General features: G+C 38.9%; 2 protein-coding genes across 6 annotated transcripts in view; one reads left to right on the top strand and one right to left on the bottom strand.

The window, feature by feature from the left end:
- Positions 1-7127, bottom strand: part of LOC140464637 (SPRY domain-containing SOCS box protein 3-like) — a 30377-nt gene extending 23250 nt beyond the window's left edge. For 2 of the 5 annotated variants that reach the window (XM_072559972.1, XM_072559974.1), the window contains exon 1: positions 6987-7127. The gene's annotated coding sequence lies outside the window, so the exon portion shown is untranslated. Of the gene's footprint in view, positions 1-6900 lie in introns of all 5 variants that reach the window. The other 3 variants (XM_072559973.1, XM_072559976.1, XM_072559975.1) reach the window with 2 other exon arrangements.
- A 234-nt stretch (positions 7128-7361) lies between these two features.
- On the top strand, positions 7362-21739 carry nubp2 (nucleotide binding protein 2 (MinD homolog, E. coli)). The gene is made up of 7 exons (XM_072559967.1): positions 7362-7446; positions 9221-9333; positions 12730-12928; positions 14652-14806; positions 18826-18936; positions 19467-19536; positions 20907-21739. The coding sequence occupies exons 1-7, from the start codon at positions 7404-7406 to the stop codon at positions 21059-21061; spliced, it is 846 nt and encodes a 281-aa protein (XP_072416068.1). The 5' UTR covers positions 7362-7403; the 3' UTR covers positions 21062-21739.
- Positions 21740-25170: the final 3431 nt, after the last annotated feature.

The following is a 25170-nucleotide window of genomic DNA, read 5'->3' as shown; positions in this document are numbered from 1 at the left end:
TCTCCTCTGATGCACCTCCTACCCTAATATCCCAGTTCATTGCAGTTAAATGTTTTTCTCTTCCTTCACTCGTGGAACATAGGGATCGCTGACTGGGCCAGCATTTATTACCTATTCCCAAGTTGCCCTTGTGGTGGTGAGCTGCCTTCTGGAACCACTGCAGTCCACGTAATGTAGGTTGAACTACAATACCCTCAGGGAAGAAATTCTTGTTAAGCATAGTGAAGGGACTGCAATTCATTTCCAACTCAGGATGGTGAGTGGCACAGAGAGGAGTTTTGTAGGTGGTTTTCAAGAATCTGGTGCCCTTGTCTTTCCAGATTGAAGTGGTTGTGCATTTGAAAGTTAGTGGACCTTTGGTGATCATTTCTGTGGTGCAGGGAGAGGGTGTAGTGCCAATCAAGTGGGCTGCTTTGTCCTGGACAGTGCCAAGCTTCTAGCATTTGAGTTATACCATCAAGACAAATGGGGAGTATTTCAAACACCTGATGTTTGCCCCTATACAGAGGAACCTCGAATATCCAAATTTTGGATTAGCTGGCAAGATCCCGATACTCAGCTAAACTGTTATCCAAGACTCTATTATCTGAGAAAATACTCCCTACCTGTGTTATTCAGATAATAAAGGTTCCTCTGTAGTTGCCTTAATTTAGGTTTACAATGCTAGACATAGACCTGCTCTTTTCAAATTGGACTGCTGTTAAGTGGTGGTGCTTTCAGAAATCACAAGTTTATCTTGACACACTACACAATGCCAAGTCTATCACAGTTTGATCTCTGGTTAGTTCCAGAAAGTTGACTTCACCTCCTGATGCTGTCTAACTTACTGTGTTCTTCCAGCCTCCTGCTTGTCTACCTTGCACAACCTTGAAAGAATTCTATGAACTCCTCAGAGGCTATTAGGCTGAATTTTCTAGTTTTTAAAAGATTAAGTTACTCAATTATTGCTGTCCCTTTACACAAGTATCCAGTATTTCTTCTTGCATACTCCTATATTGTGGTCACTGTTCAGGTCGAGATCATTTCCACATATGAACCCAATCCTAGTCATTCTTTAGCCATCTCTGCAATATCAATTTAGTCACGATCTGTGTATAGTAGTCAAATCAGTTTTTCATTAACTTTTAACTGTGCAGCATCTAGTTTGGACTCTGGTCTTTGATTCTTTGCTTTGGCAGCAGGGGACACATTCTCCACATCAGCATTTTGATTTTCTGTCTCAACCCTGTCCCTCACTTTATTACATTCACCCATACTTGGTTCTTCATCTTACCCTTTAAAGGCATCCCTACTTGAGTTATGGTTTGAGGATATCTGTCAGGTGTAGTACTATTCCCAATATGGAGCATTGGCTCCAATAAACTAGGACCCAATTCTCCTCACTCATCTTACCCATCATGAGCCAAATTGGTGGCAGCTCAGGTAGTAATCTAGAGACTATCCTGGAGGTTCTACCCTTTAAAATTAGCACCTACTTCTATAGTCTTTCAGAATGCCTTTTCTAGATTTTACTATGCAATTGTTATCAATGCAGAATATCAATTATCAATTGCAGATCAACTACTTATCCTCCCCTTCCCACTACAAATTGCCTCCAGTGCAGAACAGATTCTAAACCTCAAATCAGGCAGCTAAAAGCCTTCTGGATTCATGCTTTTTACTACACAGTGGTGACAATTTACCATCCCCATCACTACAGCCACATTCATAATGCTCCCTCTTGAACAGTTAAATAGTGAAGGCTGCTGCTCCAAAGAAAGGAAAAGAAATTTGATGGACAATTGTCATGGCCAAAGCTCCTGCCCCAGATGCATTTACTGATCTAACTTGCAAACAACTGTCCCTATTGAGCAATAAGAATCTAAGCAGTGTTACTGCCTCCTGAAATTAAGCCAAAAGACAAAATCTAGGAAACTTGTCATCCAAGGTGGCAGCATTTGCAACTTATTCTCAGCCCTTTATTCTCTCATATCCAAAGTTGTGGTCTCCAGCTCAAATCACTGATCAGAGGTTCCTGCAGCTACAAGTACTTTTTTGCAGATATGCTTGCCTGGATCACACTTTGTTCCAGAACAGCATATCTCTGAATTAAATTGCAAAGTGCTAATAATTAATACAGCTTACAAAAAGATTTAGTACTGCCAGTATTTTACTATACTGATTAGAGAATACTTAGCAAATTTGTAAAAATACAGTTGATCGACTATTCCTCCTGCTGCACATAGTTAGAAATCAAATGCCAGAGACTGAAAACAGGTAGATTTGATTCTGCTATTGGGAATCATTTAAATAATTCACTGGGCCAAGAATGATACCAGAAACTAGTTTCAAGATCAATTGTACTCAGTAAGGCATTTACCCATGCTAAAATTTTGTATATAAACACTCAAGACCATGTTTTATGTACACCCAAAGAAACGTACATGCATTGTATCGTTTAAGAAAAACAAAGGTCAGGCAGTCAAAAACATTGGTGTGTCTCCATGGCAACCCCTTAACCAATCAGAACCTACCTCAGACCTATTTGTGGTCTGAAAATAAATATTAAAGTTAACTGTTCTTGCCGCATATCCAAGTCAATTATGACCCTGCCAATCCACACCCTCATTTCATGGGATACAAGATTGCATCTCAAGTCCAGTTGTGTCCTAGGTCTGATGAGTGTAGCAAGACTTTAACTTTTAGTCTATTTTGCAGTGTTAATTTTACCAACTATTTACTTAGCAAGAAATACCAAGATGTCGTGGTAAGTGCAAGGCAAAGCTTTAAGACAACCTTTCAATAATGTTGGGTTGCTTTTCAGTTAATAGCAAGAAATTAACAAAAAAAATTTCTACAAACTTCCGCAACCTAGGTTTCTGCAAGTAATGAATGCCCTGCAGCTTGGGTGCACCTGCTCTTCATGACTGAAAGCCAGATTTTTCTGAACCCAACTCACAACTAAATTTACCAATGACTTCAATCAACTTGCTTTTCAGCATGTCATTTATCACAGCGTAAACACTCCAATTAATACCACAGACATCCTGCTAAGACACACTTTCTTTGAAATATTTATTTAGGTCACATATCCAAAGGACTGGCTGACCCGGTTTAAAAAGTTGCCTTCAGGATTGAAACTGAAATCAATCAACCTTAAAACACCCAAATTCAGAAGTCAGTCTCTTTTGTCCATTTTTAATTCTGATCCTCTGCATTGTGTTGTGACACCACAAATAAGAGGCCTGCAAGCCTGTTACGACCAATGCCCCAATTACCTCCCATTCAAAACAGGATTTTTAAAGTTGATGTAGCATTTCCAGTCGCTCAAAATTAAAGTACAGAACACCATTGGACCCACTGTCGTCTGTTCCTGAGAGTGCATTTCCACGTTAAAATAGTCTTAAAATGACAACTGGATCTGCGCTATAATTTTGCCATCGGAAACAAAGCTCTAATGGAGAGAAAACATCAAGTTCATCTTACAAACTGACATCGGTTCTTTTAAAAGTCTTTGCCTGATGTTTAAAAATTGCAAATAGAATCCCACCTCTTAAATGTAGTCTGATGCCACAGAGTTTAGCTTCTTTACAAGCTGATGAGAAAGTCTCTAAACCTAAATGCTTTACTATGTTAATACTGAATACTGCTATACATGACAAGTATACTGCATTGGAGTGTCACATCTAACCTTAATGCTCAAGTGCTGAATTTGGGCTTGAACCTATGCAACTTTCTAGAGTTAAGTGTTAGTAATTGAACCATGATTAACAGAGCAAAAAAAAATTTAAAACCATGAATGGTGCTTTGGACATTTGCTACTTACATGTAAAGCAACCACATTGATGAATTAAAACAAGCTATTAAAAGCATCACGTGGCAAACCATGTGCAGCAATACACAGAAACAAACAAGATGCATAAATGACCTTGATGCAGAGACGTGTCTCGAATACAAAGACAATACACTTGAATATAAAAGCTCAGTTAAGCCTGTATTGACATTTTAAAACAACAGCATCAGAAATAGGAGTAGGCCACACACTTCCTTGAACCTGATATTGAACAAGAAGAAATAAAATCAATTTAAAAAGTGCACCATAGATTTCAGAGCTAGTTATAACAAGATTTAACTTATTACAAATTCGTTTATAGCACTGGGTCTATGACTTCCAAGAAGGGAAAGTCAAGTATTCATTTTGCCAATTAAAAATGGATATGTTTACTTGGTAACATTATCCAGCTACAAAGTGTCAGTCTTTGGATGCAAACATTCACATTATAATCCATATCCACTAATCACATTATGCAGTTCCATATGTCATAACTTACAAGATTGAGGGGTTATCTAAACATTAAAAATATAGAGATAAATTGCAATTGATAGATATGGTTTCCATTTAGATAGCAATAAGTATAGACAGGTTGCAAACAGATTCTGTTTGCAAGCAAGTCGAAATACTGCATGACAATATAAAGGAGCTGTTTGCAAGCACAGCAGGTGCCTGTACATGTCAAATCTTCAAAGTTACACCTCTCCACAAGAGCATGATCACAAAGTGCAACTGGTTGAAAGTTAGACATTAAAATTAGAGAACCCCTGTAACAAGGCAAATCCACAACTTAGAATATGAATTTAGATCAATTTATTACAGCAAAACTCCCAAATTACTATCATGCAGCCATTCATTTTCTTTTAAGTGAGCAAGTAGCACCATTCAGATGTTCAGAACATAGGTGGCCAAGCAAAATGGAAATATTAACTGAATCAATGCTTCTTTTGGAAAAGAACAGGCAAGCTTAAGGACCTGCTAGTCAGTGGTTTTGCTGTATCATTGTCGAGATGCACTAGTCACTAATTAGTGAGGCCAGGTTTTAATAGAAACAGTCTCGGTTCCCCTATACTTTAAATCATGTTTCTGTTTTAACTGCAGTCACATTCAGGCAGCCTAGGGCTGTTTCAATGGGTGACTTTTACAAGCTGCTGAATTTTCAACATATAGCAAAGTTTACAAACCTTAACCTTTATTTTGAAACCACACTAATATCACGTAGCTACGTGTTTCATTTAATAACCTTTGTAGATTTGCTGGAACATTACCAGTAAACCTTTAGTGTAAAAATACAATTTAGTGTAGCTTTTGGTCAGATACCCAATTAAATTGCCGGAAAAACCTCAGAGGGTCTGGCAAGAGAAAGCAGAATTAATGTTTCAGGCCCAGTGACCCTTCTTCAGAATATTCTGCAGAGACCTGAGGTTTATTCCCCCTGGCAATTTTTGATTTTGTTCCTGATCTACAGTTTGATATATTTTTAAAAACCCAATAAATATCTTTGTACTAGTGTTACAACAACCCATAAGTCTAGTAAGCAGGCTCAGTGAAAATCTAGTCAGATGATGTAAGGGTTAACAGTATAAAATTATACAATTCTGATACATGCTCAAGAATACACAGACTTACAACAGGATGTTTTTCAGTTGTTGGCATTAAATGGTATCTGCCACTGATGCACCAGAACCACATTATATACTTGAAAACAAGAAATGAGGACACATTGGCACAGAGTATGCCTTGTGATCAACTAAAATTTGAATAGTTTGGTCCCACACCCATTGATTAATGACATCAAAACAGCCTTCAAAACAAAAGTGGATTTCAATTTGTGCAAATACAGACGACATGAATTAAGAACAGAAGTCTCTATTCAGCATCTTGAGCCTGCTTGGTCATTCAGCATAACAGCCAATCTGCTACAATTTAATATTCCCATCTGCCCTAATAACCTTAGATTCTTGTTGGGCAATGGAATCTACACTACCTTAAAAATATTTAAAGGCACCACCTTCTTTGGCAGAGAAACCTAAAATGACAACAGTAAAAAGGAGAACTCTCCTTCATTTGCCCCGTAAGGCAACCATTAGCTTTTAAAACACTGGCCTCCTCCACAAAAGCAAATGTCTCTTCCACAAATTAAGCAGCAACAAATCATTGTACTACCATAACTAGCTGAATTCGTGGGCACATTTTGTTCTAGAGCGCAACAATTCCTTGATTAAGCAAGCAACGGATAGGTTTGAAAACGACTTAACCACTTTTTTTTGAGCAAAAACGTTCACAATTACTCAAATTAAAGAGACATTGCCTAGTAAAACTCAAACCGCATTTATCTTCTCCTTCACATTCTAGGGGGAAAACAGATTTGCATTTCATTGGTAGCAATACCAGAATTGCCAGTAACTTCACAGACTCATCGCTAGACGAACAATGAAGATGGCACACAGCTGCTCATCTGGACCAAGAAAATAATAAAACCTGACAGCTCATCTTCACCGAGCAAGTAACATGACCAAGTCAGGCTACGCACTCAACGCATTAACAGACGCATGAAAGAAAGGTGCTCAGTTATCAGTTGCGTACATTTGTTTTAAATGCACAGAGGTTGAGCCGCAAAACAAGGGGGCATAGGCTAGGATGAAGAAATTAATGCAATTGAGGCGTTTACTATGGCAAGGGTTTATTCAACGCATTTTGAAAAAAACGCTGGGGGTGAAGAACTGTATTGCAAACCATGTTGCGTAGTTAATATGCAATTCCTAGCTCAACAACAAACATCTCGAGGAAAGGATTCGACCCCATACTCTGCACCGCACAGAGACAAATCTGTTGCCCCTAAAATATTGATCGACATCAAGCTCGTAGCTTGATAAAAAAAACCCATTAAGTGACGGATAAGGACTTGCAATATGACAATGATTTCGCTTAAATAAGCCAGAAAATGATCAGGGAAATTAAACCAGTAAATATAATGCGGAGAGCGCTCCATAAACGGGGGGGGGGGGGGGGGGAGAGAGAAACAGGGGCTGCAGACAGAGTCCCCCAGGGCCTCGGGCCTACTACTACCACCCCATCAATACACATACATTTAAAACGTAAATACGCCATCAGCATCCACCGACACTAAGCAACACGGTCTTAGAAAGCTGCTTCTGCTCCACAAGCACCGCACCTTGGTCAATACCCAATCGCTGCATTTCTTGCTCTGCGGATGGTTCCTTTTTTATTAATCCTCTTGCTTCCAGCCGACTCCGTCCAACTCAATTAACGCTCCCAAAACTGCGCATGCTCGTCTTCCCCTCTTTTTTTTCCCCCCCCGCCTTCTATATATAGAGACGGGCTTCACAACCAAACTTGTATGCCTGCCACCCGTTTCCGATACGTCCATCCGATGTAACGTCGTAGGGATCTGCCCGTTGAATGGTTAAGACACACGTCTATCAGATTCCACTGTTGCCCCGCCCACCCGCCGATCTGAGAGGGTCAGGAGAGCCAAAGGTCCTGTCAGTGGTGCGCATGCGCTTTCCTTGGTCCCAGTTGTGTTGGGGGGGGGAGAAGGGAGAAGGGCGGCGACGAATCACGTGACGGCATGACGGTTGCTGGGAACTCAGACAAGATGGCGGCTGCGGAAGGTAAGTGTGGTCTGGGGAGTTGGAGACGAATGGAAAGAGAAGAGGAGAGGAGATCTTATCTCACCTCATCTCATCTCATCTCTGTCCTCCTCATCGCATTCCTCTCCTCGCTCTCTTTTCCTCTACCGCCACTTCTACTCTTAGGTCCCCCATCTGTTTTCTCTCCTCCTTCGTAAGATTTTTAATAGATTAATGCCTTAAATAATAAGGTAACTCACTAGAGAGGTAGGATACTGCGAATTTTCTAAATCTGAAACTCGCTCAGATGAGCTCCAGTCCAGCTGCTGTTCAATGTACACTTTTGTCAGTTGACTCCATCCGAAGTTTAGGATTGAGCAAACTGGCAGTCCAGATTGTTCAGGGTGTGAATATTTTGTCTATACTTTAAGTGCAGAAAAGTTTCTCATTCATTTGTTAATCTGTACATGGGGTGGTGTACTAGAGCTGGTTCTTGTGCCCATCGAATTGAAGTCCGTCACAATTCCAGCTTCTGCTATCTAAGAACAGGGTACCTTATCATGAACATCAAACTTGGCTATGATACTACTCAATCACAAATAGCACCATTTCACAGAATCATAGAATCCCTACAGTGTGGAAACAGGCCCTTTGGCCTGACAAGTTCATACCAGCCCTCCGAAGAGCAACCCATCCAGACCCATTCCCTTACCCTATTGCTCTATATTTACCCCTCACTAACGCACCTAACATACTCATCCCTCAACACTATGTGCAATTTAGCATGGCCAATTCTTTTAATATGCACATCTTTGGATTGTGGGAGGAAACTGGAGCACCCAGAGGAAACCCACGCAGACACAAAGAGAATGTGCACACTTCATACAGAATTGGAATTGAATCCGGATCCCTTGTTCTGTGAGGCAGCAGTGCTAACCACTGAGCCACTGTGCTGCCTGATATGTGAGGAAACCTGGGAGATTTCCAAATTGACCAAGATACCACAGCTTTGCCAGATTCTGTGACGGGCTACCATTTTCATGAGATAATGTGATAAGATAGAAAAAATTAACACCTGGATATGATGTAAAGGTTACTATAATGTGAGTATTGTTGAGCAGTGCTCCTATGGTAATAACAGTATTGTCGTCTTTTTTACTCTATTTAAAAGCAGATTTGATGTGAAGAACGAGATTGTCTCTCAAATATTTGAACCTTTCTTAAAATATCTGGTATATATTGACACAAATGTACATTCTCTCTCGAGGGAGGAAGATCTCTTAGATAACTGTAGCACCTGTTCAAAGGACAATAGAAACTTGGCATTACTGCATTTTTTAAATATCTAAGGACTTGACTGTACTGAAATGAGCCTACATTTATTTGTCCTGTAAGTTAGATTGTGCCTTGATTATACTTGTGGGTATGTTTGCCAAGGTAGGAAGTTGATTTGCAGACATTTTGCCCCCTGACTAGGTGACATTTTCAGTACTTTGGCACCTCCTGTGCAGTAGTGTTGTGCTGTGTCTTCTGGAATTTATTTGGTTCCGTTCCTGCTGCAAATCTTTATGCAGATCTTGTGTCTTGTTTATGTTTAACCATGATGTGCAAATGTTGATATTGGATTGGTGTGACAAAGTCAGAAGTCTCACAGCACCAGGTTATACTCCAGCAGGTTTATTTGAAGTCACAAGCTTTTATCATTCTGAAAGCTTGTGATTTCAAATAACGTGGTGTTGTGTGACTTCTGACTTAGCAATGTTGAGGTTGTTGAAATGCATGTGATTTTAATGATGTAACTTTTTTTTAACCCAAGACAACCTCGCTGCTGTTGACCACATCCTGCTGGTTCTTTCTGGCAAAGGAGGAGTGGGGAAAAGTACCATAACAACAGAGTTAGCACTTGCACTGAGAAATGCTGGGAAAAGGGTAAGATAAAATAAATGTCACCAAACATGAATATTTCATTAACATTCAAGAAAAAAAATTTGTGTTTGTGTGAAGGATATTAATTTTTTTTCTAAAATTCCCTTTTCTGTGGCAGAATGCTAGCTCTGTGATGAATCCATTAAGGCCACAAAATGACAGTATAAAAGAAATTCTATGCAAAACATGCTACTGGGAACAAAAGAAGCAACCATGAGTTCTAGACATGTGACCATATAAGCTATTTATGTTCCTCTTGCCTGTGCAATGTCTGACTCTGCACCAGAGCTTTAGTCTAATTTTCCTTGGCTTTCTGGTCTTGAAGTTGGCAATCAGGGTGTAAATTGTGCTCAAAATTGCACTGACTTCCTACATCAAAATCTTTTGGCTCAATTAGTGTGAAAGGAAAGGCTAGTATGTATAGGGAATGCTGGATGAGTAAAGAAATTGAGGGTTTGGTTAAGAAACAGAAGGAAGCATATGTCTTGTATAGACAGGATAGGTCGAGTGAATCCTTAGAGTATAAAGGCAGTAGAAGTAGACTTGAGGGAAATCAGGAGAGCAAAAAAGGGACATGAGATAGCTTTGGCAAATAGAATTAAGGGGAATCCAAAAGGTTTTTACAAATACATTAAGGATAAAAGGGTAACTAGGGAGATAATAGGGCCCCTCAAAGATCAGCAAGGCAGCTTTTGTGTGGAGCCGCAGGAAATAGGGGAGATACTAAATGAGTATTTTGCATCAGTATTTACTGTGGAAAAGGACATGTAAGACATAGAATGTAGGGAAATAGATGGTGACATCTTGAAAAATGTCTGTATTACAAAGGAGGAAGTGCTGGATGTTTTGAAATGCATAAGCTTGGGTAAATCTCCAGGACCTGACCAGGTGTACCCTAGAACTCTGTGCGAAGCTAGGGAGGTGATTGCTGGGCCTCTTGCTGAGGTATTTGTATCATCAGTAGTTACAGGTGAGGTGCCGGAAGACTGGAGGTTGGCTAACATGGTGCCACTGTTTAAGAAGAGTGGTAAGGACAAGCCAGGGAATTATAGACCAGCCTGATGTCGGTGGTGGGCAAGTTGTTGGAGGGAATCCTGAGGGACAGGATGTACATGTATTTGGAAAGGCAAGGACTGATTAGGGATAGTCAACATGGCTTTGTGCGTGGGAAATCATGTCTGTCAAACTTGATTGAGTTTTTTGAAGAAGTAACAAAGAGGATTAATGAGGGCAGAGGGTAGATGTGATGTATATGGATTTCAGTAAGATGTTCGACAAGGTTCCCCATGGTAGCAAGAGTAGATCTCACATAATACAAGGAGAACTAGGCATTTAGATACAGAACTACCTCAAAGGTAGAAGACAGAGGATGGTGATGGAGAGTTGTTTTTCAGTCTGGAGGCCTGTGACCAGTGGAGTGCCACAAGGATCGGTGCTGGGTCCTCTACTTTTCGTCATTTATATAAATGATTTGGATGTGAGCATATGAGGTACAGTTAGTAAGTTTGCAAATGACACCAAAATTGGAGGTGTAGTGGACAGCAAAGAGGGTTACCTCATTTCAATGGGATCTTGATCAGATGGGCCAATGGACTGCGAAGTGTCAGATGGAGTTTAATTCAGATAAATGCGATGTGCTGCATTTTGGGAAAGCAAATCTTAGCAGGACTTATGCATTTAATGGTAAGGTCCTAGGGAGTGTTGCTGAACAAAGAGACCTTGGAGTGCAGGTTCATAGCTCCTTGAAAGTGGAGTCGCAGGTAGATAGGATAGTGAAGAAGGCATTTGGTATGCTTTCCTTTGGTCAGAGTATTGAGTACAGGAGTTGGGAAGTCATGTTGCAGCTGTACAGGACATTGGTTAGGCCACTGTTGGAATATTGCGTGCAATTCTGGTCTCCTTCTTATTGGAAAGATATTATGAAACTTGAAAGGGTTCAGGAAAGATTTACAAGAATGTTGCAAGGGTTGGAGGATTTGAGCTACAGGGAGAGGCTGAACAGGCTGGGGCTGTTTTCCCTGGAGCGTCGGAGGCTGAGGGGTGACCTTATAGAGGTTTACAAAATCATGAGGGGCATGGATAGGATAAATAGACAAAGTCTTTCCCTTGGATCAGGGAGTCCAGAACTAGAGGGCATAGGTTTAGGGTGAGAGGGGAAAGATATAAAAGATACCTAAAGGGCAATTTTTTCACGCAAAGACTGGTACGTTTATGGAATGAGCTGCCAGAGGAAGTGGTGGGGGCTAGTACAATTGCAACATTTAAAAGGCATTTGGATGGGTATATGAATTGGAAGGTTTGAGGGATATGGGCCGAATGCTGGCAGGTGGGACTAGATTGGGTTGGGATATCTGTTCATGGACGGGTTAGACTGAAGGGTCTGTTTCTGTGCTGTACATCTCTATGACTCTAAGTGCCTGCTCGCTCATTGACATATTGCTGAATATAAAATATTCTGTCAACCAACCTAAGTGGACCAAGTTTTGCTTGAAAATTCTCTATCTTTTTGTCATACTTCAGCTAAGTTTCGGATGTCTCAAGACATTCAATCCAAACTTATGGTACTGCAAGCAATTCATTTGTAGTTGATGCATATAATTCCCAACGGCTCAATTTTTAATACATTCTTTCTCTTCAACATTGTTCCAATAATCCATACTTTTGAATTCTACACTGCTTCCTTAAACATTATTTGTAACTGCTCCTGAAGCAAGAAGGTCATATTCAAAACTTTGTGAAAAATTTACTTGAAAGGTTCACTTGAAAATTACATCATTTAAGGCAACCCTTTGTTCTAGCATTCCATAGTGCAACTTGATACAATGCCAACAATGAATACTTCCCGATCGCTGTCACAGATCGTTTTTAGCTTTTTTTGCAAAATCTGTCTGAAATTTTGATTGTTTTCATTTTGAAGAGATTCAAAACAAATTTAACAAAGGACATAACTAAGAAAATATTAAATGCTTTAAAACACTTTTATTTGCAAAGAAAGGCTGTTTGACAGGAACAGATTTCAAATGTTCATATCTTGTGTTCTTTCCCAATGTTTATTCATGTCACTTTTCAATTAATTTTTATTGTAGAAACCACTTGTGGGTAAAGCATGCCATGTTCTGGCTCTGTGAAAACATTAGAAGTTCTAGTGTCCTTCTATTTTTTCCAATTTTGGAGTGTGATTTGAATTGTTAAATTTTTCTTTGCATAGTTTCTAAAATCCTTACGTAGTTTTGAAAATCTCCTTCTGAACTTCAAACACCGCCACCTCTTCTGTCTTCTCTTTGCATCTAATAGGGTTCTTCAGTCTTCTAGTCCTAGTTGTTGTCATTCTAGTTAATCTCTGATGTCAGTTTTTTCCCAGTTGTTTGTTTAATTTATTGTTGAATTGTTTTATTTTAGGTTGGAATTCTCGACATTGATCTGTGTGGTCCAAGCATCCCTCGGATGCTGAATGTTCTGAATAGTGCTGTACATCAATGCGATGCGGGTTGGGTACCAGTTTATGTAGACAAAGATAAAACAATGTGCATAATGTCAATAGGCTTTCTGTTGGAGACTCCAGATGATGCTGTGATATGGAGGGGGCCAAAGAAAACCGGTGAGGTCCTATGTCTTTAACTCAAACAACAAAAATAAAGCCCGTGTTGTGGCTCATCAGTAATTAATTAGTAGTAATCTGTTACTCTTAGAACATTCCTTTAGCATGTTGGTGCCTTTCCAAGCATTGCTTGGGTTACGGTAGAGAAAGAAATTTTAGAACTTAAGAATGTGGAGGAGGTGTAGCCAATTCAGCCCCTCAGGCCTGCCTACTGTTTAATATGATCACAGCTGATCACATCTCAGCACACCAAATGCTGCCTCCACTATCCTATCTACCTGCGACTCTACTTTCAAGGAGTTATGAACCTGCACTCCAAGGTCTCTTTGTTCAGCAACACTCCCTAGGACCTTACCATTAAGTGTATAACTCTTGTTAAGATTTGCTTTCCCAAAATGCAATACCTCCTGTTTATCTAAATTAAACTCCATCTGCCATTCCTCAGACCATTGGCCCATCTGATCAAGATCCCGTCATAATCTGAGGTAACCTTCTTCACTGTCCTCTACACCTCCAATTTTGGTGTCATCTGCAACCTTACTGACTGTACCTCTTATGCTCACATTCAAATCATTTATATAAATGATGAAAAGTAGTGGACCAATATCTGGTTAATAGACACTTTGTTTTTGAAGTGCTGATGAAGTTTTACAAATATTTACGAATATGCAAACTTTGAATAACAAATGATTTTGTGACTTGTGCAGACTGAAATTAGGTTTAATATTTAAAGATGAAGGCTCAATGTAACACATCTGCAATCTGGCAACAGTATAAAATTTTGAGTTCCTACAACATTTCCTGTAACTTCTCTTCAGCAATACTGGAAATTAATTGATCCAGACAGTGAAATTTCACAGGCATGTTATCCATCTCCCTGACATATTTATAGTGGGAGACCAGTGTAATACCGACAGAAATGACATAACGGATGAAAATGGGCACTTTAGGTCTCTTTGAGAGTTCCTTCTTTCTTTTAAACATCTTCCACTGTTATGAGAGGGTATTTCAAGTTTAATGCAAGGGTACATTGGCAGTCTTCTACGTAAATATAGATGTAAAAGTTCAAAGGTGATTGCACAGAAATCTAACATCTAGAAATTGCAACTAAAATAGGAAGTGGATTTTGTCTGCACAACACTAGCAATTACTGACAAAGGATGAAGTGGTCCATTCAAGGCTATCTTGTACACGTGATGTCTGGAATGCTTCATACCTTACTTGAGACTATGTAATCACGTACAGTGGCCAACAGAAACACCCAGCCATGTACTATATTTCACCTGGAGACTGCACTTAGTCACAAATGTTTGTTTGCTGTGGATTGGGAGGTAAAAAAAATTAAATTGTGACTCGAAGTTAGAATTTTCATTCTTCATTTAGCAGGAAGCTTAATCTCTACTGGCATGAATTGTTTTGTTTTAGAGTCAGAATTGTATTTAAATCATTTAACGTACAGATTTCAGTTTGAGTCCTATGAAAAGCCCGGAAGGTGAAGATGTATTTTCATAGTGAAATATCATAGATTTAGTCTAACTGGAATTGAATGACCTGTAAGCTTGAGATTTTGACTCTGAATATAATGCTCAAACAACCTTTTTATTAACTTGGCAGTCAAGTTCAACTGTCAGACTTTAATTATCTCTGAACATATGAAATAGCTTAATGTTGTCAAGTTTGCTTTATATTTTAAAAAAAAACTTTTTTCCCTTTCCTCACTTAGCTCTAATCAAGCAGTTTATTTCTGATGTGGCCTGGGGAGAGCTTGACTATCTCATTGTCGACACTCCGCCTGGGACCTCTGATGAACACATCTCAGTGGTGGAGTGCCTTCGTCAGCATAAACCCGATGGAGCTCTGTTGGTTACAACGCCACAGGTGCGTTTACTGAGAGATTCAACTTCTGAGGTCTTTTCAGCTTTCTTTTGTTCATGCCAGATCAATAAATGCTGATACAGACAGCACACATTATTTGTTTCTGTTGTTAGGTATTTGGATGTTTTAAATTGCCTTACACTGACTTCCATCCAGGCAAAATGTATCCCAAATAATTTCAAGTGTTGCGTGGTTCTCCTCTTTTTATGGAGGATGGGATCCATGCATACGTGGCTAGGTGTTTGACCAAAAGTAGAAAACTTATTGGTCTTTTTATTTCCTGTGATTCTATTTCCTCTGTCGCAGCCCCACCCTCTACAGTTGATTTTGGTTTTTTTTGACATTTAAACGCCAGGGGCATGGCTACCTTTGCAGACCCTAATGTGGTTGATGAATCAAATTGCATCATTCTTGCATGTGCCCATCTGTGCCCCCCCCCCCCCCGGCCAGGCTGAAATGTCAGCAAATTTATGCTTCATCCCACCAGCACTTGTTGGATGCACCAAAATCCTTGATGGTCTTGGTCCACATTTTGTTTTGCCAATATCGAGGAACCTCAATTATCTGAATATCAGTTATCCAAATTTCAGATTATCCGAAGAAGATCTCGACATCCAGATAGAAACATAACTTCAAAGAGGTGTTTCAACACTGATCGTGTCTTTTGTTTTTAAATGACTAAAAATGAATCTGGCTTACTGAAGTTCTGCCAAGAACAGTCCTGGACATTGATGGGAGCCCAAGCAACATCTCCAAATGACTGACTGCCTGCCCCCTTCCCCCCTCACACTTGCGCTGGAGTTCTGCACAGGTCTACTCTGAACCCCCTTTCCTCAGATAATCTCTCCAACATTGTCCTGTACAGGGCAAAGGTGGAACTTGTCAAAAAGGTGCAGTAAAAAGGTTTGTGTGTGTATATATACACGTGGGCAACTGCAATTTTGAGACCCCCCCCCCCCCCAAAAAAAAAGCAGCAGCAGCAGCAGCAGCAGTCTTAGTGTTGGTGTTCAGACTGGGGGGGGGGAGGGGGGGAATGCTCGCATGCGCGCAGTACGCTGCTGCTGCCTAGTCTTCTGAATAGGGAGTGGACTTAGCAAGTGCTTGCTATGTCAATCTCGTTGAGCTGATTGGGGGTGGGGTTGGAGTTGGAGGGAAAGGGAGGCTTCAGCAGTGCTGCAGGTCCCTTACAGAAGTGCGTGTGGGTTCAGAAACAAACCCTGAGACAGAGAGAGGGAGCAAGGCAGGCAGAGCGAGGAAAAGGGAAACTTCAGAAAACTCCGAGCCCCAGAGGAGAGGTTTTGAATCAATTAAACAAACAAAATACTGCCCGCCCATCTTGTTCGGATAATCAAGGTTTCTCTGTATAAAGGCATACAGTAATATATTATAATTTAGGCTAATTTGAAGGTGGAAATTTTTGCTAATTAAGCAGTTCCTTGGTTTACATTTATTATTTGGATAGAATCTCTCTCTTCCTCAGATCATCTTCAAAATCTTGCTTTGTTTCATTTTGTACATGCAATCTGAAAAGTATACAACACAGTGATGTTAAGTAAAAGGCATTTCATGTATGATAAATCAGGAAGAAATGTTGGATTTTGTCATAAGCATTTTCTGCTTAATAAGTTATTGCTAGAGTTTGTGTGGGTGGATGGTAAAAAGTTTCAAGCATCAAATAAGTGTTAGTTACTGGAAATTTTGAAGTATAAGAATGAAATGCTGGAAATGCTTAGCACGTCAGGTAGCATCTGCTAAGGGAAAAATAATCTGTTTTAAGTTGAATGTCAGTAACGTCCTTATCAGTGTTTCTCTCACTTGGGTTCGGCAGCATCTATAGAATTTCCAGTTTTTTCTGTTTGGTCCCCACCTAGGGATTGGCATTGCCCTCTAGTATCAGGAATTGGTATTGCAAAGACTACTTAGATGACTATTCATTCTTTTAAATTTTTCAATACATTGCCATTAATTTGCATTTTCTGAATTAGTTGCAATTTTGTTTGCCATTGTAAATACCATACTAGTTGGCTGAATTAAGCGTTAGTTTGTTGGTTTTTCTCACTCTTAACTTCTGTTGTTGTAGTTGTGGAGGGCTGTTTTTCTGACTGGAGGTCTGTGACAAGTGGTGTTCCATAAGGATCAGTGCAGGCCAATATTGCTTGTAATAAATGTGATCGATTTGGATGGAGAGTTAGGGAGTAAGTTTGCAGACTACATAAAAATAGGTGGAGTTGTGGATAGGGAAGTAAGTTGTCAAAGGATGAGCAGCTTATATATCATATGGAAAACTGGGTGGAGAAATGGCAGATGGAGTTTAATCTGGACCAGTGAGGACAGACATTTTCATAGGTCAAATGCAAGAGGAAAGTATGAAGTAAATGGTAGGACCCTAATGAACATTGATATCCAGAGGGATCTTGGGTTTAAAGCTTCCTGAAAGTGCCAGCACAAATGGATAAGATGGTATAGAAGGGGTACGGCATGCTTGCCTTTATCTGTAAGGGCATTGAGTATTGAAGTTGGCAAGTTATGTTGTAGCTGTATAAAACTTTGATCTGCCCACATTTAGAATATTGTGTGCAGGTCTGGTCACCACACTCTAGAATCCTTTTCATGTGGAAAGAGGCCATTTGGCCCAACAAGTCCACACCGACCCTCTGAAGAGTTACCCACCCAGACTCATTCCCCTACCACTGACTAATGCACGTAACCTATGCATCCCTGAATGCTATGGGCAATTTCGCATGGCCAATTGACCTAACTTGCACATCTTTGGACTGTGGGAGGAAACCCACACAGTCACATGGAGAATGTGCAAATGCCACACAGATGGTTGCCCAAGGCTAGAATTGAACCTGGGTCTGTGGCGTTGTGAGGCAGCAGTGCTAACCACTGAGCCACTGTGCTGCCCTGTAGTTAGGATATGGAGGCTTTGGGGAGAGTATAAAAGAGGTTTGCCAGGATGTTGCCTTGATTTGAGTGTGTTAGCTATAAGGAGAGGTTGGACAGACTGGAATTTATTTTGCTGGAGTGTTGAAGGCTGAGGGGTGACCTGTTAAGAGATGTACGAGGCAAATATTTTAATGCAGAGGGTGGTAGGTGCCTGAAACAGACGGCTAGTGGACATGGTAGAAGTAGATATGATGGCACCATTTAAAAGTCATTTAGACAGACTCATGAACATGCAGGCAATTTGTTTATTTGGGGTTAATTTACAATGGTAGCATGGTCGTAAAAGGTCCTGTTCCTCTACTGTCCTATTCTTTGTTCTGTAGTCTTTTTTTTTAAAACTCTAAGTGTGCAATAACGGCTATTGGTCTGCTTTTTAAAAACTTATAACTTAACCAAATTAGCCTGTGGTTTGGATATCCCAAGTCAACTTTATTTCCACTTGTAACTTCTATCAGTCCAATATTGGAGATGCTAACTGCTTTATATAGATAAGTATATTTGTTTCCTTATCCTCTAGTTTGGGTAGTTCTTCATCTGATAAATTTACTTTTTCATCTCCCAATAACTCTGTTGCAATTTTCCTTGTTTCTTGAAGTCTCCTCAAACTTGGTCAGGTCAGTGTTACTCTGTGATTTCCCCTCTGCTTTAAACATATATTTTATCTTTCAGACTTCTGTCCTACCTTCACCCTCAGTTGAATTGTGCTACAACCCCATTCAGTTATTTGTTCATTCACTGAGCCTCAACTATGCCAAACTGCTGACTTCTCTTTAGTTTTTCTGTTCTCTGACAATCTTGGGAGATTTATTAACTCCAGTTTAACATTGCCTGATGTGTGTAGTGTTTTTTCAATCTCAACTTCTGTGCTTGAGAAAAATATTTTTTTCCATCACTCCTGAGAGCTCCTGAATGATGATTCTGTGAGCAGTGATTCACCTACATTGCCTTATCCAAGTGATCATTATTCATATGTGATACTTGACCATGAATGTTGACAAGTTTAATTTTGAAACACCTATTATCACTCCTACTCCTTTTGAGTATCATTTCAAAATATTTTGGTTTATTAACAGGCAGTGTCCATTGGAGATGTAAGAAGAGAATTGACATTTTGCAAAAAAACTGGATTGCCAGTGGTGGGAATAATTGAAAACATGAGTGGCTTTGTTTGCCCCAATTGTTCAGTGAGTATTGTAAGCTGTTTGAAGCTTGTTAACTGTGGGTTTATTAGACCTGTTTGATCATGTGAAGAAACTTGTGTCAGTTTTTAAAATATGGACCTATTACTCGTACCTACTAATGTTTACAATGTTAAACTTTTGAAAATTTTGATTTTTAAGTGTTATAGATTCAAAAAGTGGGTTTTTAAAAATCTTGACTGGAGGTGAAATGTACTTCTAGCTTTGCATATTTCTTAATATTAAAGACCATAAAGCTCTGATCTTTTGAGATATTGAAATGATAGAAAGTAGTATGATTTTCTTATAAACATCACTAATGACCTAAACCAAAAACAATCCAACTGTAAGATTTCCCTGTGAAGCAAGACAGGATGAAATAATTGATGTGAAGTTATAAAGAACATTACTGTGTTTGAATAATTGTAAATATGTTTGATTAAATTTAATTTGATGTGTCTCAAGATAATGTGACATTTATAGGAAGACAATGATGGTGCTTCAGGTTTTGATGTTGTTAAATTATTCTTTTTCAGGAATGCACTAATATATTTTCCAGCGGAGGAGGTGAAGCACTTGCTGAGCAGTCTCGTGTTCCATTTTTAGGTGAGCATCCTAAATTAAACTACTGAAGTTCTAATTCTATTGCAAGTTTTGGAGTTCACTTGATCTTGGCCAAGCATCATGGCAGTGCTTATGCAACAAACGGATTTCTTTATAAAGCACAATCTGTAAAGGTACACTTTATGATTAGTATACAGAGGAACCTCGATTATCTGAAGGACCTGGGCGGGATGTGTTTCGTTCAGTTAATCGAATGTAAGATAACATCTTTAACCAAGTATCGGGACCATGTGATCTTGTTCGGATCGTCCGGAAATTCAGTTAATTGTATGTCGGATATTCAAGGTCCCTCTGTGTCATGTGTTGGGTTCATTTTGTGGAAGAGCTTTGAACAAAATAAAGTTATACTTTGAGTCTGTATGTATTTAGCATTGCACCTTTCCAAGGCACCTAACACTTCTGCAGAATGTTTAGGATTGGTGCGTCTGTGGAGGTTGCTTTTTAATGAATGCATATGAAATTTGAATCATGAAGAAAATGGTTACAAATGAAGGATCCTGTTTGAACCATCTAAAAGAAACATACAATTTCCTGTGTCCCATGTGAATTACTGCATTCACCTATCGCTTAAATTATTTCAAGGTGATATACTACGAGAACTTTTTTTCAGTTTTGCAGACCATTTTGATATTGGTCCTAAACGTGCTAGCATGTGGCCACTTGTTCAGCATTGGCACATTGTCTAATGGACCAGGCATGTAAGCAAGATTAATATATGGGGTCGAAGCACTTGGATGCACGAAAAGAAAGAACATTATTATTCTGAGAGCGGCTTCATGAAAAATCATTGCACATGGTTTTTTTATTAAAGTATATTGCTATAGCGGCATTGAAGAACTACATTTTTTTTAAAATAGAAGAACTCCCTTATGTGTATCTTTCAATAGTTTTATTTTGACATTCCCACCTTAGTGACGTGATGTTCAGCCGAAATAAAAAGAAAAAACTGTGATGTCTGATCCATACATGAATTATTTTGATTGTATAAACTGAATATAATATTTGTATTTTTTATACTTGTATGCATCTCTTTCCTTTTAAAAAGCTTACTCTTAATGAGTGACTGTAACTGTTATAGCTTTAACAGCCTTGAAATTATGGTAAACCTAAGTTGAAAATGTCTGAGTATTTTTAACTGAAGAATGTTAGCCAATGCATGAACTCAACTTTTTAATTTCACCTTGTCGTTTCAAGGCTGTAGGAGGTTTCCTCTTCACTTACTGTAGATGTTTGTTGCGGCTTACCCTAGTTTAGATTTGTTTTCAGTCATAAGCCATTGAATTAATTGATTTGTTGGTGATGATTTTTATTTTTAGTTTTTGAAGTACAATTCTTTTTTACATCTCTTATAGGGTGTGTTCCTCTGGATCCTCAATTGTCTCACAGTCTGGAGGAAGGTCGAAATTTCATCCAGGCCTTTCCAAAGAGTGCAACCTTTGATGCTATTAATAACATAGTGGAAAAAATTTTAAGCAACAATAATGAATCTTCAGCACTTCATACATGAGATCATTCTTGTATATTCATATCAAACTGCTGAGGTGGCGAATTGCAGAATAGAAGCATAAAGAACTCTTACTCTTGGAATGTAAGAATAAAATAATTAAATTTTTTTTTCCAGAAATGGAAACACTTGAATATTGGACCATTAATGCCTTTTGTTGTACCTATGGAAATGTGGAATTATAAATCAATTATTTGTACCCAGTTACTTTTATGGAAGTGCTAAAACACTTTCAACATGTGTTTGAAATTAACTGTATTTACAATGCCAGACATTCTGCTCTAGATATTAATGTGATGCTGAATTAAGATTGGTGGATTTAGGAGGTCATCCGCTCTTATTATTTACAACTCCTTGAGGTGGGAACACTTTGCAGAAAGTACTCCAGCCGCAAGGCTAACCAAATTTGTGCAATATAGAGTGAAACAAAACTTTGGAAAATGAGGGAGAAAAAAGCCTCCATGTTAGGAATCAGTCAGAGATTTTTGAAATAGCTTAAGTTAGCAAAAAAAAATGTAAAAATAGTTCAGAGTCTGTTTGACTGCCCTGTGTAACTCTGTTTATTAAAGATGTCATCTGCAGCTAAGATGTTCACTTTTGGTGAGCATTGTCATCTGTAAACTTAATTTTAAAAGTTTTGCTTTTATTTTATTAAAGAAACTCATTACTATAATCAAATGCTCAAGTGGTTTGCTTCTGAAATTAGGATTCTTAAAAAAATTTAATTCGCATAAGCAAAACCCTGACACAATCAAACACAGAATTATTAATGTGTGCAATGCCATCAGTAGTAATCTGAAGGTAGCTATATTTTAACTATATTACTTGCTGATTTAAGGTTGTTTAATAGCATGATCTCAGTTGGCCTCATAGTAGGGTGTTGCAAAAATAGTGTTATTTGTTAGCCTAGTAACACAAACATTTGTGTTGAGTGACTGATGTGAGGTTTGATTTTGAATTACCTCAAGATTTTCTTGAAAAGCAAACACAAGAGGAATGCTCTGGTGGCATTGTGAGGTGGGACACGACTCCGGATTTGGATTTGTTCCATCCTCATGCCTGAGTGGATATCAAAGAAACAGGAAACAACAAAAATAAAGGAATTGCTTGGCATATTCTGGAATAAGTGGAATTATAATTAAAGAATTAAAGGTGAACCATTTTTAACTACAGCCCAATACTGTAAATTTCCATCCTTGATTTCGGCTGTGCAAGGTGCAAGTTAAAGCTGGGCTGCAGCTTAACTGAATGATCTATTTCTGGTTTATAATGTTCTAACGAGTATCAGTTTTGGATGGCTTGCATTCCTGTGACTTATTTTGTAGGGCAAGTGTATTAATATTAGAAACCTGTTAGTGTTTTCTTGAATCCTATACTTAATTATATCTAATGTGATTATAAAGTTTGAATTCAGATATCCAGAAACCTTTGGCTGGAACAATTGCTACATCCCATCTCAGAGTTGAAAAGGGTGGTGCTGGAAAAACACAGGAATGTCCTGATGAAGGGCTTATGCCTAAAACATCGACTGTCCTGCTCCTCAGATGCTGCCTGACTTGCTATGCTTTTAAAGCATGACCGTTCTTGACTCTGACTTTCCAACATCTGCAGCCCTTGCTTTCTCCTACATCCCATCTCATCGTATGATGGTGCAAGCATTGGGGTATGCCTAAGCACTTAAGTGTTTGAGATCGTTTGCATTATTCTGTTTCATTTGTAAGAGGCATCATTTATGGCCAAAATCATTGTTTCCTGTGTATTGTGCTTGTGTCAAAAATTGGAGTAATGCTTTTAAACTCTCCATTCAGCTTGAAACAAATCACTGCTTCCTTGGTTTGATGTACACATAATTATATTACTTTCCAGTATTCTAGGGAGTCCAGTCAACATGAATAATTGTTCATTGCTGATAGGAAAGGTAAAAAGTCCTTATCTAGCGCAGAATAGTAGTCATTCCTGAGTTGGCAACACAATCAAAAACCCTAATTACAAATCCACATGCTTTTAATCCAATGCACCCCACTTCTCATTCTATGCTTTTTGTTTTCCTTTCCATCAGCTGCAGTGGCTATTTGAGTACCAAGTATTTAAAAAAAAGTCCAGTGCAGCTGCTCTTGCTGATGGATCAATGAAGTCATTTTTAACCAAGTCATTGTTAAACCATCAGGGTGGCCATTATGCTAAGTCTGCAGGTTGTATGAGAAAGAGTATACGTGTTAGGTATCATGATGTAATTTGCTCAGGAAGGGTACACAGAAACTCGGAACAGGATAGTCAGAAGCTCAAAACATAACGGAGGCTATTCAAAGTTTGGTAGAAGATTTGTAGCTCGGGTGCTCGTTGTTGTGGTTCTGTTCGCCGAGCTGGGAATTTGTCTTGCAAACGTTTCGTCCCCTGTCTAGGTGACATCCTCAGTGCTTGGGAGCCTCCTGTGAAGCGCTCTGTGCTGTTTTCTCCAGTATTTATAGTGGCCTGTCTCTGCCGCTATAAATACCGGAGAAAACAGCACAGAAGCGCTTCACAGGAGGCTCCCAAGCACTGAGGATGTCACCTAGACAGGGGACGAAACGTTTGCAAGACAAATTCCCAGCTCGGCGAACAGAACCACAATAACGGAGGCTAAGTTAGTCTGCAAGAAACTGGATTGTATAAATCTATTGTGTAACCATAATTGTTATACAATTGGTGTCTTGTGTAATAAAATTGCATTTGGACAGTCTATTCAATTCCTGATGAAGGACTTACGCCTGAAATGTCAATTCACCTGCTCCTCAGATGCTGCCTGACCTGTGCTTTTCCAGTACCACACTCTTGACAGTCTCAAAGTCTCTGTTACAAATAATTATTTAACTGCACATAAAAGATTCCCTAACAACTGTAAAATGATTCTCTTTCCCCTAAGTTATGTTAAATTATATATTTTAGGAAGATTTTTTATCAAGTGAAGGACCTGTTCAAGACGTTACTGATTTAGGTACAGCAGAGCCTGGTAAAACAGCTTACTGTTTTTCCATAACAATATATCCATCATAACCTCACTATTTTACTCTGTTAATTTGTAAGTAATTTTGAAGAATAGAAGTCGATGAGTCTCCACTACAGTTTATTAATATGGTTGGGTGCTTCAATTCCACATGCCTGCCTTGTTACTCATGTCACCATTGTAGAATGACCCTTTTTAAAATGACCATTTCAGAGTCAGTTTTCAAGTATGAGTCTTCTAAGCTGTGAATGATAAACAATATTGAACTGTGCAGCTCTCTGAAGAGGAACCTTTCTGCTTACAATGGGAGCACTTGCCTAATTAGTCAAGATCAAATCGAAATAGAAAAGCACAGGGTGCCAGTTAATAGCCACCTGGTCCCCGTGTTTCTATCTAATTTTGAACTGCATTGTTGGAGAAAACACAATAAACCATTTCTCCATATGGAGCAAAAAGCAAGAGATGAGAATGGGATTTGGGGATGCTTAGGAGTACAGTGTACAGGAGACAACAGGAAAAAGGTATTTGAAATTTTTCAAAAAAATTTTGTCATTTTGGAGCATGCATTTATTTCAGATCAAACAATGAGCATCATTACTTAAAAGGCTAACAACAAAGCGTTTGGCATATGGACATATCCCAAAGAAACTGACCTAATATCCCTGTAATGTTCATTGGTAACATGCACTACATTAAATACACTCAACAAACATTTTGTCATTTGGTAACAGATTACACTTCAGTTGTCTAAATTAGTAATGAGGGGCAAAATTTCTCTATTAATTATTTGTATAGATTTGAGTGCAATTATTTGTGACTCAAATGTTCTGATATAAATTAATCCATATTTACCCTCCCTGTTGCTGAGACAAGTTTGTCATGTTTAGCTTATTTAGTTTAATTCACAATTTTCTTTTACTTCATATCACGTACACAATCACGGAATTGTTATAGCACGGAACACTCAGACCTATTTTCTACCACAGTGACCCTCTCCTCCAACCCCAGTAGCTTTCACTCTAAAGTGGTAAGGAATTTGTTCCAATCACAGTTTTGGTTATCTGTGATAACTTGTGATACTTTGTAGACATTTTACTAAGGTTAGAGACTAACACTCCAGTCAGTGCTG

The sequence above is a fragment of the Chiloscyllium punctatum genome, chromosome 40 (assembly GCF_047496795.1).
Source record: "Chiloscyllium punctatum isolate Juve2018m chromosome 40, sChiPun1.3, whole genome shotgun sequence".
Taxonomy (NCBI): domain Eukaryota; kingdom Metazoa; phylum Chordata; class Chondrichthyes; order Orectolobiformes; family Hemiscylliidae; genus Chiloscyllium; species Chiloscyllium punctatum.
Note: the sequence above shows the minus strand (reverse complement) of the source record. Positions and strands in the feature narration are given on the sequence as shown.